The sequence below is a fragment of the Onychomys torridus genome, chromosome 5 (genome assembly GCF_903995425.1).
Source record: "Onychomys torridus chromosome 5, mOncTor1.1, whole genome shotgun sequence".
In the NCBI taxonomy this organism is placed as follows: domain Eukaryota; kingdom Metazoa; phylum Chordata; class Mammalia; order Rodentia; family Cricetidae; genus Onychomys; species Onychomys torridus.
In genome coordinates, this window is record NC_050447.1 from 9,052,847 (window position 1) to 9,077,409 (window position 24,563).

At 40.1% G+C, this 24,563-nt stretch overlaps 1 protein-coding gene across 6 annotated transcripts in view; it reads left to right on the top strand.

The window, feature by feature from the left end:
* Inpp4b (inositol polyphosphate-4-phosphatase type II B) overlaps nt 1-24,563 on the top strand; it is a 739,919-nt gene that overhangs the window by 631,890 nt on the left and 83,466 nt on the right. For all 6 annotated transcript variants that reach the window (XM_036187401.1, XM_036187404.1, XM_036187402.1 and 3 more), the window contains 2 exons: nt 5,194-5,359; nt 23,854-24,026. In XM_036187401.1, coding sequence (XP_036043294.1) covers nt 5,194-5,359; nt 23,854-24,026 — 339 coding nt within the window. The remainder of the gene's footprint in view (nt 1-5,193; nt 5,360-23,853; nt 24,027-24,563) is intronic.

Here is a 24,563-nt window from a genome sequence, read left to right on the forward strand (position 1 = left end):
TGCAGGACCAGAGCTGGCACTAAGCTTCCATCCTGGGGGTGGATGAAGAGGACTCTAGTACTTGTGGCTAGGCCTAACTTCTTCTGACTGTGAGACTGGACAAGGACCCCAACAGGAAGAGTGACTATGGAGAGGTCGTTACTTGCAATAGTGGCTATCTGAGACTATTAAGGTGAGCAGAGTCTGGAACTCAGGATGAATTCAGAATGAGTGAAACCTCAGTTTGGTTGCAGCTGAGTCAATGTAAAGCAGGGAGACCTACAATAGGCAAAGCCAGGAGATTCCTCTTGAATCCAATGGAAGCCACGGGTCTCAGTGTGTGTAGTGGACTTATCTACACTGATAAGAGTTTGAGCCCTATGTAGCTTGGGTCATGTATGTGCTGGTTGTGCTACAGATCATCTTATGAGAAACTCATTTTAACTAATAGGCTAAATGAAGAGTCAGCGAAAAGACCTACCAAATTAGTACAAGGAACAGAGATTTGTAGTTTTAAAGAACGTGTTTAGTCTAGAATAGTCTCCACTTAAACCAATGAGGAGTTGAAGAGAAGATTGACCTTGTTAGTTAACTGGGTGTTTCTAAGCAAAGACCTTAAAAATGAGTTATAGACAATGAAAATTTCTCTCTCTCTCTCTCTCTCTCTCTCTCTCTCTCTCTCTCTCTCTCTCTCTCTCTCTCAGACATCCACATCAGTTCTGGCTGAGTTATTGCATTCTTGCTAATCAAAAATTGGCCTCATAAAAGTTGATCATCTAAGCGTTACTGAGCTGTCTTTTCCAAGTTCATTGTTGATCAAGGCTCTCTCTTGATGCTGCAGGGTTCGTAAACATGTGGTATGCTGAGTAATCACTCTGCTTTCTTCCTTCATGGTTCACTCTGGCAGCTGTAATGTTTCCCCTGTGACATGCTACTGCATCTATCAAATGTGGTCAATTATGCCACTAGGTTTGACCTTTATGTTAGCTTACATCCTAACCTACAAATAAATGAGGACCTAGATCAGCACCTGACTTAGAATGGAGTCAGTTTTGCCATAGCTCCCCTCTTCCTTTGTGCCCTCAGTGACTAGAACCTCTCAGGAGAAGGGAAGTCCTGGAGTCTTCATCAAGATGAAGGTCATCAATTAATGTTCAGGCTCCATTTAGTAAAGGTTAGCCTGTGAACTACCAACCTTCTATTGCTTCTTCACAGTAGGGTAATTGCTTCTATTTCAGGGGAATGGCCTTCCAAGCTAGATCTAATGGGGAATGGTTGTTTTAAAACCTCTCTGGGCATAGGAGAGCCACACAGAATTTGAGTTTAATTTAACACCTCTGGCCTGAAAAGGGTAGAGATGTGGATTAATGTCACACTCTGTGCTTCCTGTGCCTTCTCACTGACCAATAAGCAACCTTGCTTCAACCTGGGAACAGACTGAAATGTACAGTGTGATTGCAATAGAGAAGAAAAAGTAGTAGTATCCCATCATGTCAGCAGTATAGGCTCAAGGAGTCCCGGCCACAGCAATAACCATCTGAATGAGAAGACCTGTTCGTTGCTCACTGCCTTCTCTGTGTGTTTTCCAATCTAAAGGAGTGGGCTTCTTTAGGAGGGAACTCAGATACCCAGGTTCCCTTTCGAGAATCTTGCCAATAAGTCTTTAGTGTCCCACTTCCAAAGTGATTGAGTCCAGTTGCTTCATAATTGAACTGTCATCTTTCCTCCATGTACCACTTGCTCTTCTGCGTATTGCACTTAGGATGTGGATTAGGAACGTGTCCTCCTCCTCTAGCCAAGCCACTTACGCTTGTTGAAGTAGACCAATGGGCAACTGTTAAAGTGTCTTGTTCAGTCCTGCCTCCTCGACACCTTTTGTATCAGACTTACAGGTGTGTGTGACTAAACTGTGGTTGTAGTTTGGAAGTGTTTTAATATGGCTTCTATTGGTCTCATGTCCAATCTCAGATACTTGAAGCCTAACCTTACTGCTGTGAAATGGTCTTTGTCTCTCTGACCCTGCATAGGAGCATCTTCTCCTGACTCTGTCCTATGGGATATGGTGCACCATCATTATCTGGGCACCTGCTGGAGGAATCAAGTCTTTGGAGTCAAGAGAAATGAAGTTCCAATTCATTTCTTCCATGTTACTATTGGATGTTTTTATTCTTGTCTTAAAGTCTTATCCGTCAAAAAAAATGTACCTATTTGGTATTTTTGAAGGTGAAATTAACTAATATATAGATGTTAAATGAATATAGACAACAACTGCCCCCCACATCATATTTCCTTCTGCCTTTTCATCCTTTTTCCTTACTTCTAAAAGTCTACTGAGGGATAGTTCCTGTCCTACAGAGGGAAAATAGAACTCTCAAAGAATTTACAGTCTAGCATTAGAGGCGGGCACAAATCAGCAAATTTAATCTACAGAGACCATAAAAGAGGCAACAGTGATGAGCAGAGCACAGTTTCCCCACCTTTGGGGAGACAGGTTCACCCTTCCACAGGTGAAGAGTGGAATGCTCTGCTCAGGGTTTGCAACTGTTGTAATAAAAGTTTGGTTGTCCACTCATTACATGTAAGGATTGCATAAGAGACTGTCCATTCCTCACTCTCAGGAAATGCCCTCTGACCATGAATATTTGCATGTGTGTCTTCCTTCTGTCATAATTACTGTATTCCTCAGGGCCATGGTCAGGGAACAAGCTTTGCTGTGCTCCTCAGGCTCCAAACACTGCCTTTTCTTACAACTGAAGTCGTTCTCGACTAATGGAATCTTGTAGTCTTGGGATACACAAATGGAGAACCACATAGGGATGTGGATATCAAATCCCCTTCTAAATATCTTTGTGTTCTGGCTCTTCAGAGACAGAATTAAGAGCAAAATAAGTCATTTCTGGTATTCCTTTACATAAGAAAGGCAGCTAAGGGCCAATAGGATCAAAACATAAGCTTCCTTCAACATGGGCAGCAGAAAGAGAACTGAAAATTTGTCTTCCATGCAAAGCTAATCTGAAAATTGAGGACAATCTATTTCTTGTTTGCTTCTCAATAATATAGTTTATTCCCAGGCTCAGTTAGAGAATTGCTTCACACTAATGTTATCACTTTTCAGATCAAATGGGAGGTAATGGTTAAGATGTACTGAATAGAGGTCGTAGGTCATTTAGTATGTCACTGTGTTTGGAAGGAAGATTCCTCACAAATCCAAAGCTGAAGAGAGCCCGGCCTTCCTTCCAGCTTCTTCCTTTGAGCAGTATTTTCTTCATATTTGAGCTCCCTCCCAGCTAAGGGGCACCTGTGCCTCATTTCCCCAGGCAGCACACAGAGGATGATGTAATCCACAGATGTGATTAGTGTCTTAATTTCCCTGAGAGGGGAAGTCCTTGCTGTGCTTTGAAGGAAAGATCTGCCTCTTGTGGAAAGATTGTTATGATTATTTGTGATTAATAGCATACTTCATGAGCAAGATTGCAGTCTGAAAGAAAGCAAGCCTGCCACACTGAGGAAAGCCAGGCTGGGCTGGAAGTGGGCCTGCTAAATTGTAATGATTTCCCCTGAACACTTTCACACAGGGCACAGTGCGCAGTTGGCTCTGAAGGCACCATAGTGAAGGAGGCGGAGCAAGAATTACCATCCCAAACTGTAGGTGGCAAGTGAGACCTCAGAAATGAGGTGTTTCACCCACAGTCCAACATTTGTGTGGCACATAAATCCTCAAGATTACCTTTCTCACTTTGAATGTGCCTCTTTAAAAGAAAATGCTGTTACTTCCTCAGCTAAACAGAGTCACTGTGTACCTAACCCACATGGATAGATTACTCAACTTAACTTTTACAAGACAACAATCAAATAATCTAAATTCAGCTATAGGTTTTTCTTCATACATTTGCCCTGTTCCAAATCATTGTGTTTACAAAATTAACTTAGATGGAAAATGCACACTTAAGGGAAAATGTATAAACCAGTGATGGTGTGCTAGTCTTCAGTGTTTGCTTTGCTTAGCTCTATGTTAACAGCATTCCATGTATCTGATAGAGCTCTGTCACAGAGGAGGTAGCCACTAAAAGACTCTTGTCTGCATAAGAACACCTAAATCCACTTGATTCTATATAGAGATGGAGTCATCACTTTTATGTAAGAAGAACATGAAGAAGGGAGACTAGTCTCCTCTATCAAAGAGACTATGTTTAAATTATTTATCTAAAATATAATGCAGTTCTTATGAGCCAATAAATTCAAAAGTGCAAGCTTGTCATAACTCAGGACACCAGTGGTAAAGTTGCCCCTTAGAAACATGAGCTGTTTCCCAGGAGATGAAAAATGACCTGAGGTGTATAAATGCGGTGCATCACACAGAGTGGGGATACAAACGATGTGAGTTGTGTAGCTGCAGTGCATCACATGCACAAAAAGCAGAAGATCTAAGGAACTGGTTGTCAGAAATGTGTTGCAATGGAGGAAGGGCGGGTTATGAGTAATGGCGAGAGACTTTTAGTTTATGAACACATTCTAGAAGATGTTGGTGACATGAGTATGAGGGTACCTGCTGGATGGTGGTGGCACACGCTTTTAATCCCAGCACTTGGGGGACAAAGGTAGGCAGTTCTCTGAGTTAGAGGCCAGCCTGGTCTACAGAGCTCGTTGCAACCAGGGCTACACAGAGAAACCCCACTATCTTAAAATTTAAAAAGACTGAGAGCAGTGTAGTGATGCACACCTAAGTCCACAGGTTTTTCTGTTACATGAATATTGACATAAGAACAGACAATGTCTGATGTGATAGCCTTTTTAAAAAATACTAGTTTTGGGGGGGTTGGGGATTTATCTCAGTGATAGAGTGCTTGCCTAGCAAGCACAAGGCCCTGGGTTCGGTTCTCAGCTCAGGAAATTAAAATAATAAATAAAAAAATATTAGTTTTTTTATTGTGTGAATAAAGAAGACATGTATCTAGCAAAATGTCACAGTTTATGCTCAATTATTGGTTAATATTATATAGTACTTCATTGTTTCAAAGATACTATATTAACTAAAGAATTAACATAATTTAACCTTGACATGATTGGGAGAAGATAGATTTTGTGTATAACTGAAATAGTGAGACTCCCGTAGCCTCTCAGGGCTCTGATGACTGTACCTCTGGCTGCTTCTCTAAGCTGGTTAATGTGATGATCTGGTAATGAAACCTGTAGTGACACCCATGCTATCTTCAGGATAGGGTGTGGGCTAACGTGGGGAAGAGCCTGAACTGCATTATCGCTACAGTGGACAAACTGATCGAGAGAGACAGTCACAAAGAAGAAAGTACCGGAGGCAGCAGCAACAACAGCGGAGACGCGGCCCCTTCCCTAGAGGATTCCATCACATCTCACCCAAAGGGTAAGAAGTCATTTTCACCCATCATTGGCTGGGTAAAGGAAATGAGATAGACAGGAGTCAATTGTGCCTTTGATGAAGAGCTCAGAACAGACTGTACCATGTTCAGCCGCGGATGATGGGAGGCCATTTATCAAGTTGCAGTGGGTATGATTTCAGGGCTGCTTGCCATGTTCTTTTTTTTTTTTTTAACTACATAAAGCTACCTGGAAATGCATTCCTTAGAACGGTGGTTCTCAAACTGTAGGGTACAACCCCCAAAGACCATCAGAAACACAAATATTTGCATTATGATTCATAACAGTAGCAAAATTATGGTTATGTTGTAGCAACCAAAGTAATTCTATGGTTGGGGATCACCACAGTACAAGAAACTGTATTTCAGGGTCACAGCATTAGGAAGGTTGAGAACCACTGCTTTAGAGTGTGCTACTGTCTCATCTACTTTTACAAGTTTCCCAACTGATAGCTGAGAGACAATCAATCATGTGTTTTTAAACTCTTCAGAACTTGGTGTCTCTCACTGATCCTGAACACACTGCAGCATGATACAGAACTTTTACATTATTCTGAGGATATTTTGTCAATTATTCTAAGACATATAAGAAGATTTGATTCTGAGCATTATTCTGTTATCATATCTGAGTGCTATATTTTCATGCAGGCAGGTAAACAAAGACACACATATACATGCATACTCATGTAACTGTATATGTGTATGAATAGACGATTGTATGGACAGAATCTAAGAGAAAAGAATAGAAATTGACAACTAAATAAATAGTAGATGGGTGTATAGATAGATCATAGACAGATAACAGGTAACTGTGTCCAAATGGTCACCATATTGATAACTTGGTTACAAGCATAAGGAACATTTTAACAATACTTATGTCTTTATCAATAGTTTTGCTATTCTTGTTGTGAAATTATTCATGTTAACAAGAACAAAACAATATTGCATGTATTTATTGACATCAGTCATTCAGTCATACTTGAACTAGCATTTTGCTGGGAATCTTGTGTTTAGAGGGAGTTAAAAGGCATTTCTCTAACATTGACTTCTAAAATCTATTCTTTATTGTTTTTAAGAAAAGTGGTCAGAACAAAGCATGGATGGACTTTTATAAAAATTAATGTTTTCCCAATTTTTTTCTCTTGATGTTCCATTGCTCATATTTTATCATGAGTTTAATATATATGCATATAATATATATATATATATATATATATATATATATAATTAATGTGAAGAGAGACCATCAATTTGAAACAGAGCACAAAGGAGTATATGGGAGGCTTTGGAATGAAGAAAAGGGAAAAGATAATGATGTAATTATAATCTCAAAAAAAAAAATAAGATAAATAAATTTAAAATTTCATGTTTTCTCACATGATTGATGATAGACTCCTTCCTAAATTCTATTTGGAAATAACAGAATTCTAGAGTTGTCTTCTGTAGATGGTCCGTCTTCCTTTTTAGTGAATCCACATCAGTGAACAGCCAATGTTCTTTGTGCTCACACCTGCTTTGTATCCCTGTGTGTAGAAGTTTTCTTACATAATAATACAATGCTAATTTTTAAAATTAAGGAATCTAGTAAGTCTCAGATTTCACATGAATCAAGACAGAAACTTGTTGTAATTATGTGTTAAAAATAGTACTGTCCAGCTTTCTTCAGTTGGACCTGCACTGGCTAACAAGCATGGGCTAGCGTCAGTTGTAGTCTAGAAAACAGACTCAGTTAGTAGAACCCAAGGGTCCCAGAGAGAGACAGAATGCAGCAGGCTGTTCTGGGGGATTTTCAGTGCATATTAATTAGAGCAGAATCAAAGACCAGCTGTGGTTTGTTTTGAGACCCCCTCAAATAGCCCAGTGGTGAAAATAAAGTTCTGAAATAGTTGAAATGACATAACTTTTTCACAACTTGTATCTAACCAGAGCAATACTCCTGGATCCAAATTACACTTTTCAAAAGTAAAATGGGGCTGGAGAGATGGCTCAGTGGTTAAGAACACTGGCTGCTCTGCCAAAGAATCTGGCTTCAGTTTTCAGTACTCACATGGCAGCTTAAAACCATGATTCTATTTCCAGGGGAGGACACCTTCTTCTGGCCTCCAACAGCACCCAGGCATGTAAACATGCATGAAGGCAAAAATGCCTATCCATATAAAATTAAAAATAAAAATTTAAAAAGTACAGTAGATTAACAGTCTGATCCCCCTCATGAACTATTATAGTCAAAATGTGGTTAATGTGCACTTACTAAAAAAATTTCCATATTTTTTTCTTATTTTCACTTTATTTTATAGGTATTTTCATTTTATATTATTATGTTATAAAATTCCCTAGATGTTACAATCTAAATTATAATGTGAAGTTGTTTAATGTAGAATATTACATCAATATTTTCAAAGTTAAATATTTTGTTAACATTTAACCTTCTGGTCAACAGCACACAGGGAGTATGTTTTATGTAAGCCATTGATATGAAAAATAATCTAATTTTCTAACATAAACGAGTCTTGAAAATAATTGTCTTTAAGAATACTTAGATAAATTTCAGATGATAATCTTTAGCTAGAATGACATTAATTAGTTAAGTCAGTTGATTAATTAAAATCTCTTTACCTTTCATCAATTTATAGCCTTCCTCATTGGTGGAGGCAGATAGCTCTTTCAGTTTCTGTACTGATTTGTGTCACACAAAGCAATATGGGACAAAAACGCATAGTGCTCTTTGAACTGATGAAAAAACATAATCAAGTAATCAAGTTATATATCGGGGCCATGCTGTACTGCAAATTACTATTGACAAGGATATTTGAGACATATGCTTACGTCCCCCAATTTATCTACATGTATGAATCATATGATCAAAGGCAATACATTGGAAAGATTATTTCAAAGCAGTAGATAGGATTGAAAATGCATTTTATTTCAACTGATCATAAGCATTCTTACATCTGTAAGCAGATGCATCCACACACTCACAAATGTACTTCAAATAAGCTGGAATACACATCATAAATAAAATGTATGCTTTTATGTCTCACATACCAGCATTCTCCCATAAATGTTTTGCGGAAATGAGATTCTAATGATTGTAAACTAATTTAGCAAAATGGAAACTGCTTTTTTAGATATTCACTTATTGTACTAATGCTATAATTAACAGACAAGAGTCTTTGAATATTTAATTCATCAACTCTGTGGATATTCTCATTTAAGTTAGACTGCTAAGAGAGGGAATATTTTATGATATCCCCCTGCCTCCTAGGCATTACTTATCCAACTAATCATTTTTATCACTGTGGACTCATATGTGCTTCTTTATTTTTGTTTTATAATCTAATATCATTACCATTTATTTTGGGCTCAAGTCATTGTGATTTCAGCAACAGAAAGTGTTTTTAGCTCCTTGCCACAGCCCTATGTTCAGACAGTCTCTGAGGACTCTTGTCGCTTTAATTGGATAACTGCACTTAGATCCAGCACCTGGTTTACAGAAGCATTTTCCTGTAACAGTAGAACCTGAATCTACTGTGTTTACACATGCACTCTCAAGAGCACACCTTTGCCCTTCTGATTCCATGCCATATTTGGTTTTCAAAAATTATAGTTTGCTTACATGGGAAATTTAACAGTGTAAAATACTTTCACAAAATAGTCTTAATAATGAAATCAGTTTTTTCAATAGTCTCACATTTATCCACATCTATTAGCTATAAAGAAAAATGATACATTTTTATTTCTTACAATGAACCTGGTGATTTCCATCATCTAATATTAATTGTATATCTGACATTTTTACAAAATCATTGTTAGTGCTTCGTAAAACATTGTGTTTTTATTTATTTATTTATTTGTGTTGTGTGAAGATGTGCCATGGCATGCTATGGAGGAGAGAAGACAGCCTACAGAGTGTTGGCTTCTTCCTTCCACTATGGATCCCGGAGTCAGACTCAGGTCACTGGGCTGTGGCAGGGGCTTACTCTATTTGAGCCCCAGTACTGACCCAGGGAGGGATCCATTTCTTCATGCTGCACTGTTTCTGTTTGGTTCTATAAATTAAATTCTGCAAATATTTTTAAACTATTGCTGAGATTTCATTATGTAACATGTTTTGATTGTTCTTTATTTTATGATATGTTTTTAAATTTCACAGTGTAAATCAAACTCATGCTGAATTCCATTTTGTTGCCCCCTTCATTTTTTTATTCTAGCCTTAATTTATGTGCTTTGTTGATGGGTATGTGCAAGGCTATTCTGATAGCCTTCCAAGATGCTGGTACACTCATCCTTTTCTGTTTTCCTCTTTAGTTTGTACACATTTCTTCCTCTGAGTTGATAGTTTCTTCTCCTAACAGTGTGTTAGCATGGTAATACTATTTTGTATTTGCACTGTGTGGGTTTTGGGTGGGATCATTTGCTTCAGAATGGGGGCTTTAAGATAGATCTGTGAGTTGCTTTACAGAGTTCTTTCATCATGAATATAAATAGTACAAAAAGAAGTCTCACTTTCTCTACTGTTTAGGTTTAAATACTGAAATAGATTTTCCAAATGTCTGTATTTATGTGTGTGTGTATGAATATGTATTTGTATGTATATGTGTGTACACGTGCAGTATATGTTTATTATGTATATATGTATGTGTGTGTGTACATTTGTGTGTGTTCATATATCTATGTGTGAGTGGCTAAGGAACACAGATTGCTCCTTTACTTTCAGTACACATAAACACAATTATGGACATCTGCTCTCTGTGTAGCACCACATGCCTTCAATTCATAATAAATTGAGGCTGCAAAGATTAAATCAGTGAATATTAAACTCTTAGATTTTGATGTGAACTTAACGATTATGTAATTAAGCCTCCTGAATTATGTTAAGAGGCTTACCTACATTGTCTCTGCCAGTTCTAGCCTAGACTCTAATGTACAGCTGTGTTATAGTAAACATCATTTTGTTTCTAGTGTGGAGCAATCTAGACAGTGATCCAAAGAGGCTTCCTTTAATCCTGCCCATTGGCTCAGATGTGATTCTTTGCAATAAACATAGTTTTACTTTATTTTTCTCACATTAAGCCAAAATTATATCTGCAAACAGCCATCACGTCCTGTTTGAATTGGCACTTTTTGAGGAGCATTTTTCAAAGCAACAGCCTGAAGCCCCCTCCCCCCAGTTGCTTTTCTCAAAGGTTTTGCTCATTTGTTTTGGCTTTCCCCATAATTACGCAGTGACTCAGTGTCCTCTGGTAACTCCAGAGTGGTATAGGGAATCACCTCCCTACTCTTAGTTACTGCTGAATTTAATGATAACTAAGCCCATAGCATCTGTCTGAGCAGCCACATTTCATTAGGAGTAATATGGACAGGCATAGGCCTTAGGTGGTTTTTAAGATTTAAACACCATTTAAGCACTATCCATGCTGCATATTGTGAAATATTTGTGGCTTTAGGAGCGTAAGATGACCTATCCTGATGCTGTTGCGGAGATGGATGTCCACCATGACTGCAGTATGAAACACTTTTGAGAGTGCACTCTAATAAATACTTGTGTTTTCATCCATCATATCTACTGTCCCACTCAGGCTTATCTTATTCACATTTTATACACATTCCCTTTCTGCTCATAGAGTTTACTGATAAAATGATGGAAAAATAGGACTGAGACCAGATCCTGAGACACAAGGCCCAAACAATTGTGTTTATTTGAATGTCTTTGTTGAGTCGTGTCCTGTAGGATGTGTGTACAGTCAGCTGTTGCATAGCCTCCCTTTCTCTGTCTTTCTCAAGGGCATTGTGGTATGCTCTGTCAAAGGTCAAATATCCCATGCAACTGGATTTTCTGTCCTGATATACCAAAGTGTAAGCGTGTTCAAGCCAACAGCCATGTTCCTGTAATAAAATGTATATTCATGGAGTCATACAGAGCTGGGATGGCAAGGAACCTGCAAGCCTTCATGGTGACTATCCTAATAAGAATCCCATTCCCAGCTCAAAGGTCTCTGCTTACATACATGGTAAAGCACACACCCAAGTCATCTTTCTTCTCTCCCACCTCATGAAAATCCTCTGGGGACAGATTTGCCATCGATCCTCATTTCATAGATGGGATTCAACAATTTATCTAAAATCATAAAATTGGATTGCAGTCTGGACAGAGTGATTTCTACTTGGGGAATTAAGTCAGGAAGAATCTGGAGTTCTTAGACTATTCCTTGGAAAAATGAATTAGTAAATTTCAATAGTTCTGTGCCTGTGGATCGCTCTGCCTTTGTCTTTTCCATCATACTTTAAGCTGCTGTGTCTCAGTCACTGGACAGCATAACTTGCTTACTAAGCCCTCACCTATTTTACAGGCCCTCATGATTTTGAACCCCTAAGTGTCTAGTTGAAGGGTTTTGACATGCTCTCTTTCCTTTTGTTTCATCCTTCATTCTGATATACCATGAACTCAGAACTTGTGTGCTTTTTGCTGCCAGCCCTTGAAGGATGCTGCTGCTCCACCTCACACAGGCCAAACCTTCACAGCTTTGATGTGCCTTCCCTCAGCCGCCTTCTTGGAGTCAGAGCTCTTGAGTCATCCCTAAAGAGCATTCAGTGCTCTGGGATTACTGTGCTGTGTTGCTGTATGAAAATCTTGGTGATGTCAATGGGTTTGTGTCATGAGTAAAGGCTGATGGGATAGTGGAACCTGTGCCAGGACTTGGAGATCTGACTCATGAGTTCTACCATGCTCTCTCCTATGGATGACTTTGGCAGTGTCTCCCCAGCCTCTCCATCATTACCCAGATGGAGAGACTTCACATGTCCACTTGCCTGAGGGAAATTATCTTTACTGTGGAGTCAGGGTCAGGCTGGGGTCTTTGAGGCTTGGCAGGCATGTACCCCCATGCTGAAGGGAGTGTGACACGAGAAAGTAAATTAAAGCTACTGACTGCTGTGACAGGGCATCAGCAGCACCACTGAGGAAGAAAGGATGACGTTTGGTTACAGCTTTTGAATAAAGCCCCAGGATTTTAGTTTTCGCTGGCTTCTGCCAATTATGTTGCTCCACTTTCTGTAGGGTTTGCAAGCACAAAGGCCAGAAGGCATCACACAGGATAATGAGAATGAAGCCAGGAGCGAACAGAAACCAGAGCGAACTAGGAGAGACAGTCTCTTCAGGAGTGGCCACCAATCTAACTGCAGCCACCATTTCCACAGTGGGACAGGGGCAAGACAAAAGTTAGCATCGCTTAAGATTTCTCAAGTAAATCAGGATTCTTTATCGTACATCTCAAGGTTTAAGGACTCAAAATTATTGCAACATGTGAAAGCCAAGTGAGGTACATTCTCAGTCTGAGTAAGACTGGCTCAGTGGCAATTCTTTTAAAAACTCCAGGTCTCTGACTGATTATACACATGGTCTTTTTTATTTATTTATTTTTTTCATTTTACTTACCAACCACAGTTTTTTCCCCCTCTCCTCTCAAGTGTCCCCTTTGCCACCCCCAATCCATTCCTCAGAGAGGGTAAGACCTCCCTTGGCAAGTAAACACGGGCTGGCATACCAAGTTGAGGCAGGACCAAGCCCCTCCCTGCTGTATCAAGGCTGAGCAAGGTATCCCACTATAGGGAATGGACTCCAAAATGACAGTTTATGCACCTGGATAAGTCCTGGTCCTACTGCAGGGGCCCCACAAACTGATCCAGTAACACCCACATTCAGAGGGCCTAATTTGGTCCCATGCACATTCCCCAACTGTCAGTCCAGAGTCAGTATACATTGTCTTAAATGCCACCTCCCCCACTAGACTTGGCTCTGTGAGAAATACACCAAGTGTTATAATTTATTACTGAGTCTTCAGCACATAATGTAATTATTGACAAATAGTGAGTTCTTGATATTATGGAATGAAGATGCCATTGCCTTCTCTGTGTCTCCAACCCACCAGAAATGCTCAGGTCATTTATGTCTTCAATGTGTGTACACATTTACAGTATGTGTGCACATTTAAAAACATGGAAAGGAGCTGACCTCCTGAGAACTTGTCCTTTATACTAGGTAAGTATTTTAGTGACTTTATCATATATAACAAATCTGCCTTGCTGTTTTAAACTACAAAAATCAAGAACAATGCTTGGTTTCTTAAAGGGGCTTATATTATTGAATTCTATGGATTTCTACATATTGAATGAGCACAATCTCATTATAACATAAACATCCTTGGATTTGGCTTTTAAAATTCACTGTTGAATAGCTAAAATGACTTCTATACTATAATTATAACCACATATTAGATGTATTAAGAATCTAATAGGACCATATCTGTTCTCTATAATGGTAGAATTTCAATAACACTTGAACATAAATTAAATTTGGAATGGCTTTTCCTGTCAGAAAAATTATTGTTGTTTTCTTTTAAAATAATACACTATATTAAGATGTAGCATAGCTATGTGGGACTTGGAAAATACTTAGCAGGTATACAATGTTTTCTTTACTTGTTTGTATGGCCTTTGAAAATCATTGAAATTCTTAGAGCCCACTTTCTTTTTTCAGTCAAATGGTGATTATCTAAAAGAAAAAAAAATTGAAGGAAGACTTCCATTCTAAAGTTGTATGATGGTAAATGAGATACATGTTTCTAAAGTCACTCAACGTATTTTATTTGGATAGCTCTCCTGTGCCAGGCACTATTTTAGACATGGAAGATAAAACACTGAATAAAGCAGATGGGGCACTTGCCCTCCTCACATTTGTGTTTTGGTAGAAAAGATACTAGAAAACAACATGAGAGATGGTGGGCATTGCATGGTGCATGGATGACTTGATGAATACAAAGGTATTGGAAAATACAGAGCAAGTCAAAGCATTTTGAATGATGCTGTGGGTCCGAGACTGGGATAATGAAATAGTCAGTTGACAAATCTTCATTTCAACATTAATATTTGAGCAAAGACACAGGAGATAAGGGGGCTCGGCGTGGATATCTGGGGGAAGGATTACTGGATGTGGAAAACAGCTGGTGGGTACATGTGCTTGCCATATCCAGAAAACACCGAGGCTCTAGTAACCATAAGTGGGATGAGAGGCAAGAACAAAAGTGAAATTCAGAGGTAAGCCCTGGGCAGGACCATCTCTGACATCTCTACAGAGTCCACGTTTGCTCTGAGGAAAAGGGGGAGCAGTTGAGAGGCTTAACATTGATTAACCCAGAGTTGTGTTGCAATTAGAACATAAGTGAAAAGATTAAAACCTAGTATAGACCAGGAAGAAAGAGATGAGACATGGCACAGCTCTTGGTATGGAGCCAATAAGACAGTACTGAGGTGCTGTACCTATTTTACGTCTTATTTAATGTGATTTTCTCATAGTTTAAACAGAAGCATGCAAACGGGCATCAAAAATATCTAAAAAGTTGTGGCTAGAATAAGTAAAAGATTGAATGGCACATGTATGAGTTTATAGAAAATTCTAGATAAGGGAGTGTAGGAATTCATCTAGAAGGTGTTAAGTTTGACATACAGATATCAGCTATGACATTAAATACAAGAAGCTGGAGTTCCAACAAACAAAAGGTAATTTATTCAAGAATGTCAACAATATGTTGAATTTTCAGAGAATAAAGCAATCATCTATAGATTATTTGGGGGAAACGTTAGTAATAGTAGATAAGAAAGAAATTGAGAGAGCAGCAATGTTTTATTGGAAAATCACTGGTGAGTTAGGACTGTGGCACCTGAAACACAGAGTTAGGTGCTCTGAGCAAAGCCAGGTTGAGGTGTGACTGAACTTTGCATGGTGGAAGTCCCTGGTGACAATGAGTAGATTGATTTCCCTTTTGTAGTAGGGATTAAAGCACACTGGAAAGGACAAAGAGGAAATAAATCAAAGGAACTGTATATTCATTTACAAAGGATGACCAGTAAAGGAAACAGAAACAGGGTTAGGAACTTAAGAGGAGGTGAGATCAACGTAGGGCTATGTTCAGAAATGAAGGAGGTAAATATAAGTGTAGTTGGAGAGCTTCTCTCCACCCCTGCCAAGCCCTTCTGCTTCCTCCCTCAGCGCCGCCTTGTGGGTGTGACCATTACCGAAGCCTCAACGGGGGTTGGAACTTCCAGGCCAATGCTGGGATGGCTATCCACTACATATAAGTATCATGTTTACTGTTGGAAATAAATTAGTAAAAATTGCAGACTTGGAAGGGAGTAAAGAGCCTTGCCAGAATGGTGCTCCTAAGTGGGTATTAGTGATGACATCTAATGTATCCTGAGTGGAGTGGTGATGTGCACTGGAGAGCTCAGTTCATCTTCAGAAATAGGAAGAAAATAAGGACACAAAGGACAAATGTCAGTGGGTGTAGAGATACACAGACAGTGTGATTATTTCATTCCAATTTTGCAGAAAATCATGAGCAGGAACTCATAACACTCAGAGGAGGAATGCTGTACAACCGATGTGGATGAGATATAGAGTTGAAATATCCTATCACTGCCACCTCTGATGTACTGGTCGACCCAAATTCCAGGCTGGGTGGACATTCTCATACCTAGAGATAACCTGGGCTAAGTTAGGAAAGAGGAGATGCTTCTTTCCATCCAAGAATATTAGGACGTGTGACTACTGTATAGAACATCCTTATAAATGTATGTTCACATTGCTGTTGGTGAATTGAGTACATACTTAACATTAGTGTTCCAGTTTTATATGTATAGAGAAAAAATAATCTTTTGTACTATGTTCCACTGGCCTTAAACATCACTACAAAACTCTATATTGAACCTATCTTGGTACATTGAGGGTGAAAATACAGTTATTTCCTGTGGTTAACAGGACTCTACTCAGTCAGTGTAGCACCCACGGCTGTTGTCTCACTCAGCCTACATGTAGACCAGAGTCTTAAGACTTGGGTTTATTCGGAGCCAAATAAGACCAAGGAGTGTGAGGCTGGGACCCTTCTTGGCCCGGAACCTGGCTCACAGCTTCAGGGCTGCCACTGATGCAAGGCTTGTGTGATAAATGGACACGGTTGCTGGAAGCTGTCTTAGAATTTCCTGAAGGTTCCAACTTGGTGCTGTGAAGTGAGAAGTTTAACCAGGGTTTCAGCTGATGCATTTCCTTTGCTGTTTTTCTAAAGTGAGAGTGTAAAGTTTTATGATACTTTTCTCAGCCTGGCAGCGTTTAGACAAACAAGGTCCCTTGACATGAGAGAAGGTTCCCTCTGTTCTTCTCATGCTCATTTGTCTTAGACTAAGCAGCATGCTCATTTCTGATACATCTAAAAGTTGTCAAGAAAAGTCATGTACCCAGCAGACACTAGAGTGATTCTATTTTAAGATGCACTTTGGTCCTTTGCTTGAATACTGTCCTGTGGGGAAGACAGGAGAAGGAAAACCACCCATGTGCTACTTCCTTCCCAGGGTTTTCATTTGCCTTGACATTCATTGTTTCTAGACTTTTTCTTAACCTTTGGCCCCCTTTTTATTTAATTTAATTAATTAATTAATTAATTAATTTCCTTATTTTGGTTTTTCGAGACAGGGTTTCTCTGTGTAGCTTTGCCACCTTTCCTGGAACTCACTCTGTATCCCAGGTTGGCCTTGAACTCACAGAGATCTACCTGCCTCTGCCTCCTGAATGCTGGGATTAAAGGCATGTGCCACCAGCTCCTGGCTGGCCCCCTTTTTAGATAATATGTCCTGTTTTCTCCTCACCTCTACTGTCCTCTCTTCCCAGTTTTCTACTAGCTAACAGCCACTATAGCTGCAATCTGTATTAGTTACTTTTCTTGTTTCTTTGACAAAATACTTGATACAGCAACTTAAAGGAAGAGGAATGTAATTTGGATCATAGTGTTAGCAATTCCAGCCCACAATGATGCCAAGGCATGGCACGGCTGAGGAGCTCAAGTCATGGCAGCCCAGGCAGCAGAGAGTAACATGCCTGTTCCCTTAGGCTTTGTCCCTTGCCTCTTAGTCTGCTGGATACCTGTCTGTTCTGGTGTAGCCCACACTAAGGGCTGGTTTTCCCTCCAGAAACCTTTGGAGAAGCCCCAGGTATTTGGCTTAATTATCTTAGGCACATCAACCAAACTGACTTGAATTACAACATTAATAAGCACAGGTATGAAGAGATAGCTCTGTGCTACGAGTTTCATGCACACTGGACAATCTGTTTAATTCCTGAAACTCACAGAAGGTAGAAGAGAGCTATCGGAAGTTGTTATTTGAACACCATGAGTGTGTCCTGGCAGGTATTTGCCCCCACCATGTGACACAATAATAATATTTTCAAATGTGCAACATTTATTGCATTAAATTCCTACTTCTCTGTGTCCTTGAGTCATCTTGGTTTATGGTCAGTTTATAGCACGTACAATATTTATGAGACTCAGACTCTGAACCCCAACACTCCAGAGCTTTGTGGATAATGACTGCCTATACACCACATAAAACTCACTAAACTCATTCCACATGTGATTTCTTCCCTTCCTTCCAAACAGGCTACATCCACACATGACCACAAGCTTCTCACAGAATACTGACTGTCTTGCTCTAAGTGCTCACTTTTAAAATCATTCTTCCAGCTCTTCCTTTCCATACCCACTCCCACTGCAGGTACCACTGTTTGCTCTTAACCTTCCTTGTCTTATGTTTTTTAAGATCCTTGAGGTCAGCAGCTGGGTGGTACAAATACTGCTACACTCATCAGAATTCAAATGCATGTGTGTTGTGGTCCAGTGAAATTGCGTTTCTCAAGATGGCTCTGTGAAAGCAAAGACGTGGTGTTCTGCTTTGGAGCTGAGCATCTGCTGTGTACTGAGGGCTTGCTCCTTAGCACACCACTCCCAGAGATGATGAAGCCTTCAGGAGGTACAGCCCCCCAAGGAGTCTATAGGTCATTGGGGCTGTCTCCTGAGCAGTATTTGGTGCGCTCTTCTCTTCCTTTCCCCCTTTGCTTCCTAGCTATGAAGGGAGCTCCCATCACTGTCCTAAGGACGCCCACCATGGAGGAGTGGATTTAACCAGCCATGGACTAGATGCTTCAAAGCTCTTAGGCAAAACAGACCTTTGTTCTTTTCAAGGTTGCTATATTTTGACTAATACTGTGGGTAACATAAGGGAGGTTCTTGTTGGGATAAGATAAATATAAATTGAGTTTTCAATTCCTGGGTCTGAGATCGGAAACGAGTCATAAGGGCAAGGAAAGGGGTAGGATGGCTGGGAAGAAGATACTCTGAGCTGCAAAGACGGACAAAGAAATGAAAGCAAAACCTTGCGGGCAGTGGAGCCCGAGCAGATACTTTTCCTTTCTCAATTGTCTATTGCTGTCTGGACTTCAACCCCTCCCCAGGATACGTCTGGATTATAGGCTTCCGGTGAGCAGGTGTCTAGGTCTATAATTAAAGTTGGCCACATGTGTTAGACTCATACAGAAAAATTTGCTGCAAGTTTGTGCAGAGGAATGCTTCTTGGCAATTTACCTACTCACAGCCATATTGATAAATTGTATAGTGTTCACATTGTAAACTTGAACCCACAACACATGTTCACACAGAGGGTCTCAGAAAAAGCCATATCTATGCTGGTATAGGACATGGGTTTTTGAAAGTCCAGGGAAATTCTAAGAGCATGGCTATCTATCCCCATCTCCCTATCCTCTCCACCTAGCCATGACAGTATTTTCATTTTGGTATTATGTGGGATTTGTATGAATTATAAAACACATGTTAGGTGAGGATTTAGTCTGAGCTCATCTCAGGCATTAGGAATTTTGTCAGCTTCCTTAGGAGCTACTCCATTTCTCTGGCTTCATAGACAGTCTTGAGTAAATGTACAGAGCTGGGATATCTCTCAGCTCTTTGCAGAGCATTTAGTGCCGTTCAATCTTTTAGATTTTCCTCCTTCCCCCCACCCGCATATATGAAAAGTTGTGATAACAAAAATAGAAATGGCAACATGCTTTTGTGAGGTTAATTATTTTAAATGAGGACAGACAATCAAACACCAGAGAAGAAAACGGCTCTGAAACTGGCGAGACAGCATTATGCCAGGCTACAGCTGGTTGCTCCACGGCCCTTTCATTTTTCTACCGGGAAACGTAAGCGCCATCAAGCTCAGAGGACACAGACATCCTGTACAGGAAATAGATGGTGTGCAGAGGGGAGGGAGGGCACAGACATCCTGTACAGGAAATAGATGGTGTGCAGAGGGGAGGGAGGGCACCAAGCAGTCATTCTTTGCATCCTTCATAGAGTTTCACTTGAATACATTAGAGAAGGCCTCTGCCTGGGCAGCTTCCAACCCCTTCACAGAGCTCAGGAAAAGCTCAGCTAAGCCACACACATTTTATGTTTTCCCAAAGAAAGATTCTGCTTGGTGGGCTCAGGGTTAAGAGTCTCAGCAAGTTTTTACGGAGACACTGAAGCATTCTCTTAGTGTTTTCCTCTGTCGCTGAAGGAGGCCCGTTGGTGAGAAGCAAAGTCAGGGACTGCCAAGCTGATGAGCTGTGTGAGGCGCCAGTGTGAACAAAACCATGGTGCAAGCACAGCTGCCCTGCTTCCTGGAGGTGCCTCACAAATGAGTATGTGTGTTTGCACACACAGTCATGCACCTGTGTAAAACCGCAGTTGAAACAGGGAAAAAAAAAAAAAAACCCTTGGGAAAGTAGATATGTGGGGATTTCTTTACTTTGACCACACAACATGAAGAGATGGTTTTATGTGAAGGAGAAAACAGTCACCATGCAAATATAACAGAATATGGAAAGATGCGAAGAGTGAGCTCCTTCGAAAACCAGGAGTTGCCCCCACCAAACAACAACCATCACTTTTGAAGAGAAAACTGAAGCTTATTTTGCTCTTTGTAAGAATGATAACGAATGATCATTGGGGCAAAAAGACCATTTGTTACGAGAACTCAGCCTTTATTTTGGCCATCACAGCCTATTGTATTTAATGTCATAACCTGAGTTATTGGTGTGGGGGGGGACTGTTGCCATGGGATATAAATCTGTTGTCCTTGAAATAAATTTTCAGCAACAAATTCCTTTATCTGACTTAGCCTATTGTTTCTCTTTCTAGGAAATACCCATCTGTTGCCTTCCTGGTTTGTGCTTCTCCACAGAAAGCATATTGTTGGTCTTCAAGACACTTTACCACTCTCTCATACTTCTAACTCTTCATTCATAACTAATCTCTTCCCACATTCTCATTCTTCTTGAATTACAGTCATAAATACATGATTGCCATCTTATATAGAATGCAAGGTACTATATTAAATGGAGATGCTGGAATGCTGCTAGCATGCCTCCTGCTTCTCCCAGGATTAGAACATCAGGGCACTTCTATCCCATTCTAGAACTTGAAAGGATCCTTTTCTCGCTCTTTCTCTCCTTCAGTTCCCACTCTTCCCTCTCTCCTCTCCCCTTGATTCTCATCCCCCCGATGTTTTTGTCAGTTGTCCACAGAGCTTCCATTTGCAAAAAACCTTTAAGAAAAGCAAACAGCTGTATTTCATTTGAAATGACAAATTCATTCAAGGACAACACCTTAGACACTTAAGTTGTTTTTTTTATTTTCAAACTAGAAAGAACATATTACACCTCTGAGCCATTTATCACCCCTGATGTGGGAGAGTACGGTTCAAGGTGCTAAGCAATAGATACAAATTTCTTGAGGACTACACAAAAATGCACAAAAATGTTTCATTCATTCTTGAATGAAATGAGTGAAAGGTAGTTCTACTTCAGCCTGATAGAGCAGCTCCACCTACTGCACAAAAACTGTATTTTCTGCTTCATAATTGCACAGTGGAACCTCAACCCTACAGCACCAATCACAAAACAGAACTACTTTGCAGTTAGTGGTCAGCATTGAACTATGAGTAAATTTATCAGAATTTCCTTCTCTTGGTGTTTTCATGTGTGAGGATGGGTGATGTAAGCGTGTGCACACACATACACATATGCACACGCACAGACACTCTTACACGTTGAGGGTAGCAATTATAGAGTTAGATAAGATGAGATATACAAGAATACAAATATGGAAGATACAGAGTAACACAGGACACTGTTTGTTGGTACCCACAATGTCATTTATTCTGAAAATAAGTAATCTTTCCCATTTTCCTATAAGATCAATGGTGTGAGAATTAATAGCTTCAGTGGAACCACTGATCATATTTCATCTTGAGACATAGCTGATACTTTGTCAAATGAATCCAGCCGTAATGAGCCTTCCTTGAATGTCCCCCTCTCTAGTGTTTTTTCCCACAATCCAATACTAACAACTAAGTTTACAATATCTTTTGAAAAGAACGACACACAATGTTCTGTTCTATGCCGTATCATTGCTCTCTGTGAAGCTGGGGCCATTCATTATCCTCCTAGGCATTTGGATCAGGTCGTCTAGCTTATTAATCACAACATCAAATGAATGGTAGTAAACACAGCACAACCTTGATATGATTCTCCTTATCCTTCTCTGGTGTTTGTTCAAGGTCTTAACTGATTATTGACCTTTCAATTCACTCGAAGATGATTCGTCTTGTCTTGAGGATACGACGTTATCACAAAACTGACTTGAGAATTACTTTTGAAGCCTCCATCATTCTTGTTAACTTGTATTTGTTAACTGATTAATTAATTTACATTTGAATAGAATGTCACACAATCAAAAAGTTGTACTTAATATTTCTCAAGTCTTTGTTCTCAAATAAGTTGAATAAGACATAATTTGTTCTTATATCATGTGACAGATCCATAATTATGCAGTTGATGTATGTTATAAATGTAAGTACAAAATTGGTTTCAATTTTTAGTTTGACTTTAAGAAAGGCTAGTTGAGGGCTGGAGAGAGGCTCAGTGAGTGAACTTTCTGCTGTCAAAGCTGAAGACCTTAGATTAGATCCTGTCTCATCACCCTTTCTTCATCACTTAAAATGTTCAAAAGAAAACACAGCCAATCAGCACCCAAACAGAAGGCCAGGCACAGTGATTGACACCTGCATTCTCAACACTGGAAGGCAGAGAGAAAGGATGGAGACTAGAGCTCACTGGCAGAGGTTAGCCCATGGGTGGGTTCCAGGTTCAGTCTGAGACTGTCTCAAAATGTAAGATTAGGGACAATGGAAGGAGATGCATGATGTTAACTTCTGTCCTCTATACAAGCATGCATACCTGTACACATATGTGCACTCATGTATATACACTGTTACCAACACACACACACACACACACACACACACACACACTTCTTTAAGAACACTATTTGAAACTCCAATAATGCCAAAAGTTTGACTTTCTTACATATATCTGTGTTTTATAAAAACATACAATATTTGTTGTAAATTGACCCATTTATTGACAGTTTTGTGCCTATTAAAAGCTGGCTCTGTGCTAGTTATTGGGGATGCAGTGATTAATAAATAAACTTATTCCTCTCCCTCAACAAGCTTCTTTTTAAGCAGTATTCCCAGCAGTAACAGGAGGAAGCTGTGTGTAGCAAGGGGATGGCAGATCCTGAGCTTCTGGAAAGACAGGAAGACTCAGAGAGGCGACATCATTGAGGACAGAGGTCCCAAACTAAGTTTTCAGAGAGGGTAAACTGTTTGCCAGAAAGATAAGCAGAAAAAAGAAAACTTCCAGAAGAGAGAATATCTTGAAAGCCCTTGGGATGAGAAAGTAGGGCAGGATGGAAGATATTTTAATACACTTAGAGCACAACATTGGAAAGTATTTTCTAAGGTGGTTCTGGACAAGTGTGCAAAGGTCGGATCATGGAAGATTCTCCATGAATTTGAATTTATTCTACATGTGATGATGATGCTTGGTCGGCTTTTGTTGCTCTATGTATCTTTTTTTTTTTTTTTTTTTTTGAGACAGGGTTTCTTTGTGTAGCTTTGCGCCTTTCCTGGAGCTCACTCTGGCCTTGAACTCACAAAGATCCACCTGCCTCTGCCTCCCCAGTGCTGGGATTAAAGGCGTGCACCACCACTGCCCAACTGCTCCATGTATTTTAAATAAGGAAAAGAGAACAGTGAAATTTGGACTGATTGGGAAGTGCCCATCCACACTATCGAGGAAAGATAGGAGCTGAGTATGATGGAGGCAGGAGGGGACATAAGTTAGGTAGAGACCAGAATTGATCCGAGGGATAACAATGCATGATGAGCAGAGTAAGGGAAAGATTGGTATCAAATGAGTCCTTATGGTAATAGAGTTGATTTGATGGTCAAGTTTCTATGAAATCTTTGGGAGAAATCCTGCTAAACTCCTGTCTCCAGCATAGAGAGAATTTGATGGCATCATAACAGACAGACAGGAAGTGCCCATATTAGAGAAGACTATATAACAGAAAATCAGCCAGCAGTCCAACACATATCTAGGGGCAAAGGTCATGAATCTTGGATAGGATATACAAGTCCACTAGAAATATTGACTCTATTCTCAGAGACTCACATCTTTCCCACTGTTCTTGCTCCACACCCCCTGTCACAGAGGACTGGTATGGACAGCTACACCCTCTCATCCTTACCCTGAAAGAGTGCATGGGAGAAGTGGTGAGCCGAGCCAAGCAATCCCTGACATTTGTGCTGCTTCAGGAACTAGCCTACAGCCTGCCTCAGTGTCTGATGTTGACTCTGAGAAGAGACATCGTCTTCAGTCAGGCGGTGGGTGCCCAATGTTGTTTGTACAGAACCCCGTGAATTGCTGACATCCCATCCATGACAGGGGCAGAGCTCTTTGCCTGGTTTTAATTTTAAAGATCCTCTGAAATCCTGGCACCTTGTTTTGTTTATGTGGATAAAGATACATCACGGACAACATTTGAACATTTGGTATTGCTTTGTGAAAAGATACATTTCAATGTGAAATGTATGTTTTACTTGAACAGTGGATGGCTTCTGTGGGGAAGAGACAGTGTTCCCTCACATCATCCCTGGGAGAGCTGATGGGTGAAAAGGAAGGGACTGTGGCCTTGCCCTGCAGGTGATGCCGCCCAAGAGCTCAGCAAAGGGGGCATTTGTTTAGAGCTCCTTATTTATTCCGCTTGCTCTTAAATCTCAGGACAGGGGTTCATGCTGACTTCTTTCATTCATAAAAGAAGTTTTCAAGGCTGCAAGACTTGTCTGTTGGCAGGATGAGTCTGTTTGCAGACCCAACCCTAATCATGACTCCAAGGCCAGTTCAACCCCCAGAGCAGGGGT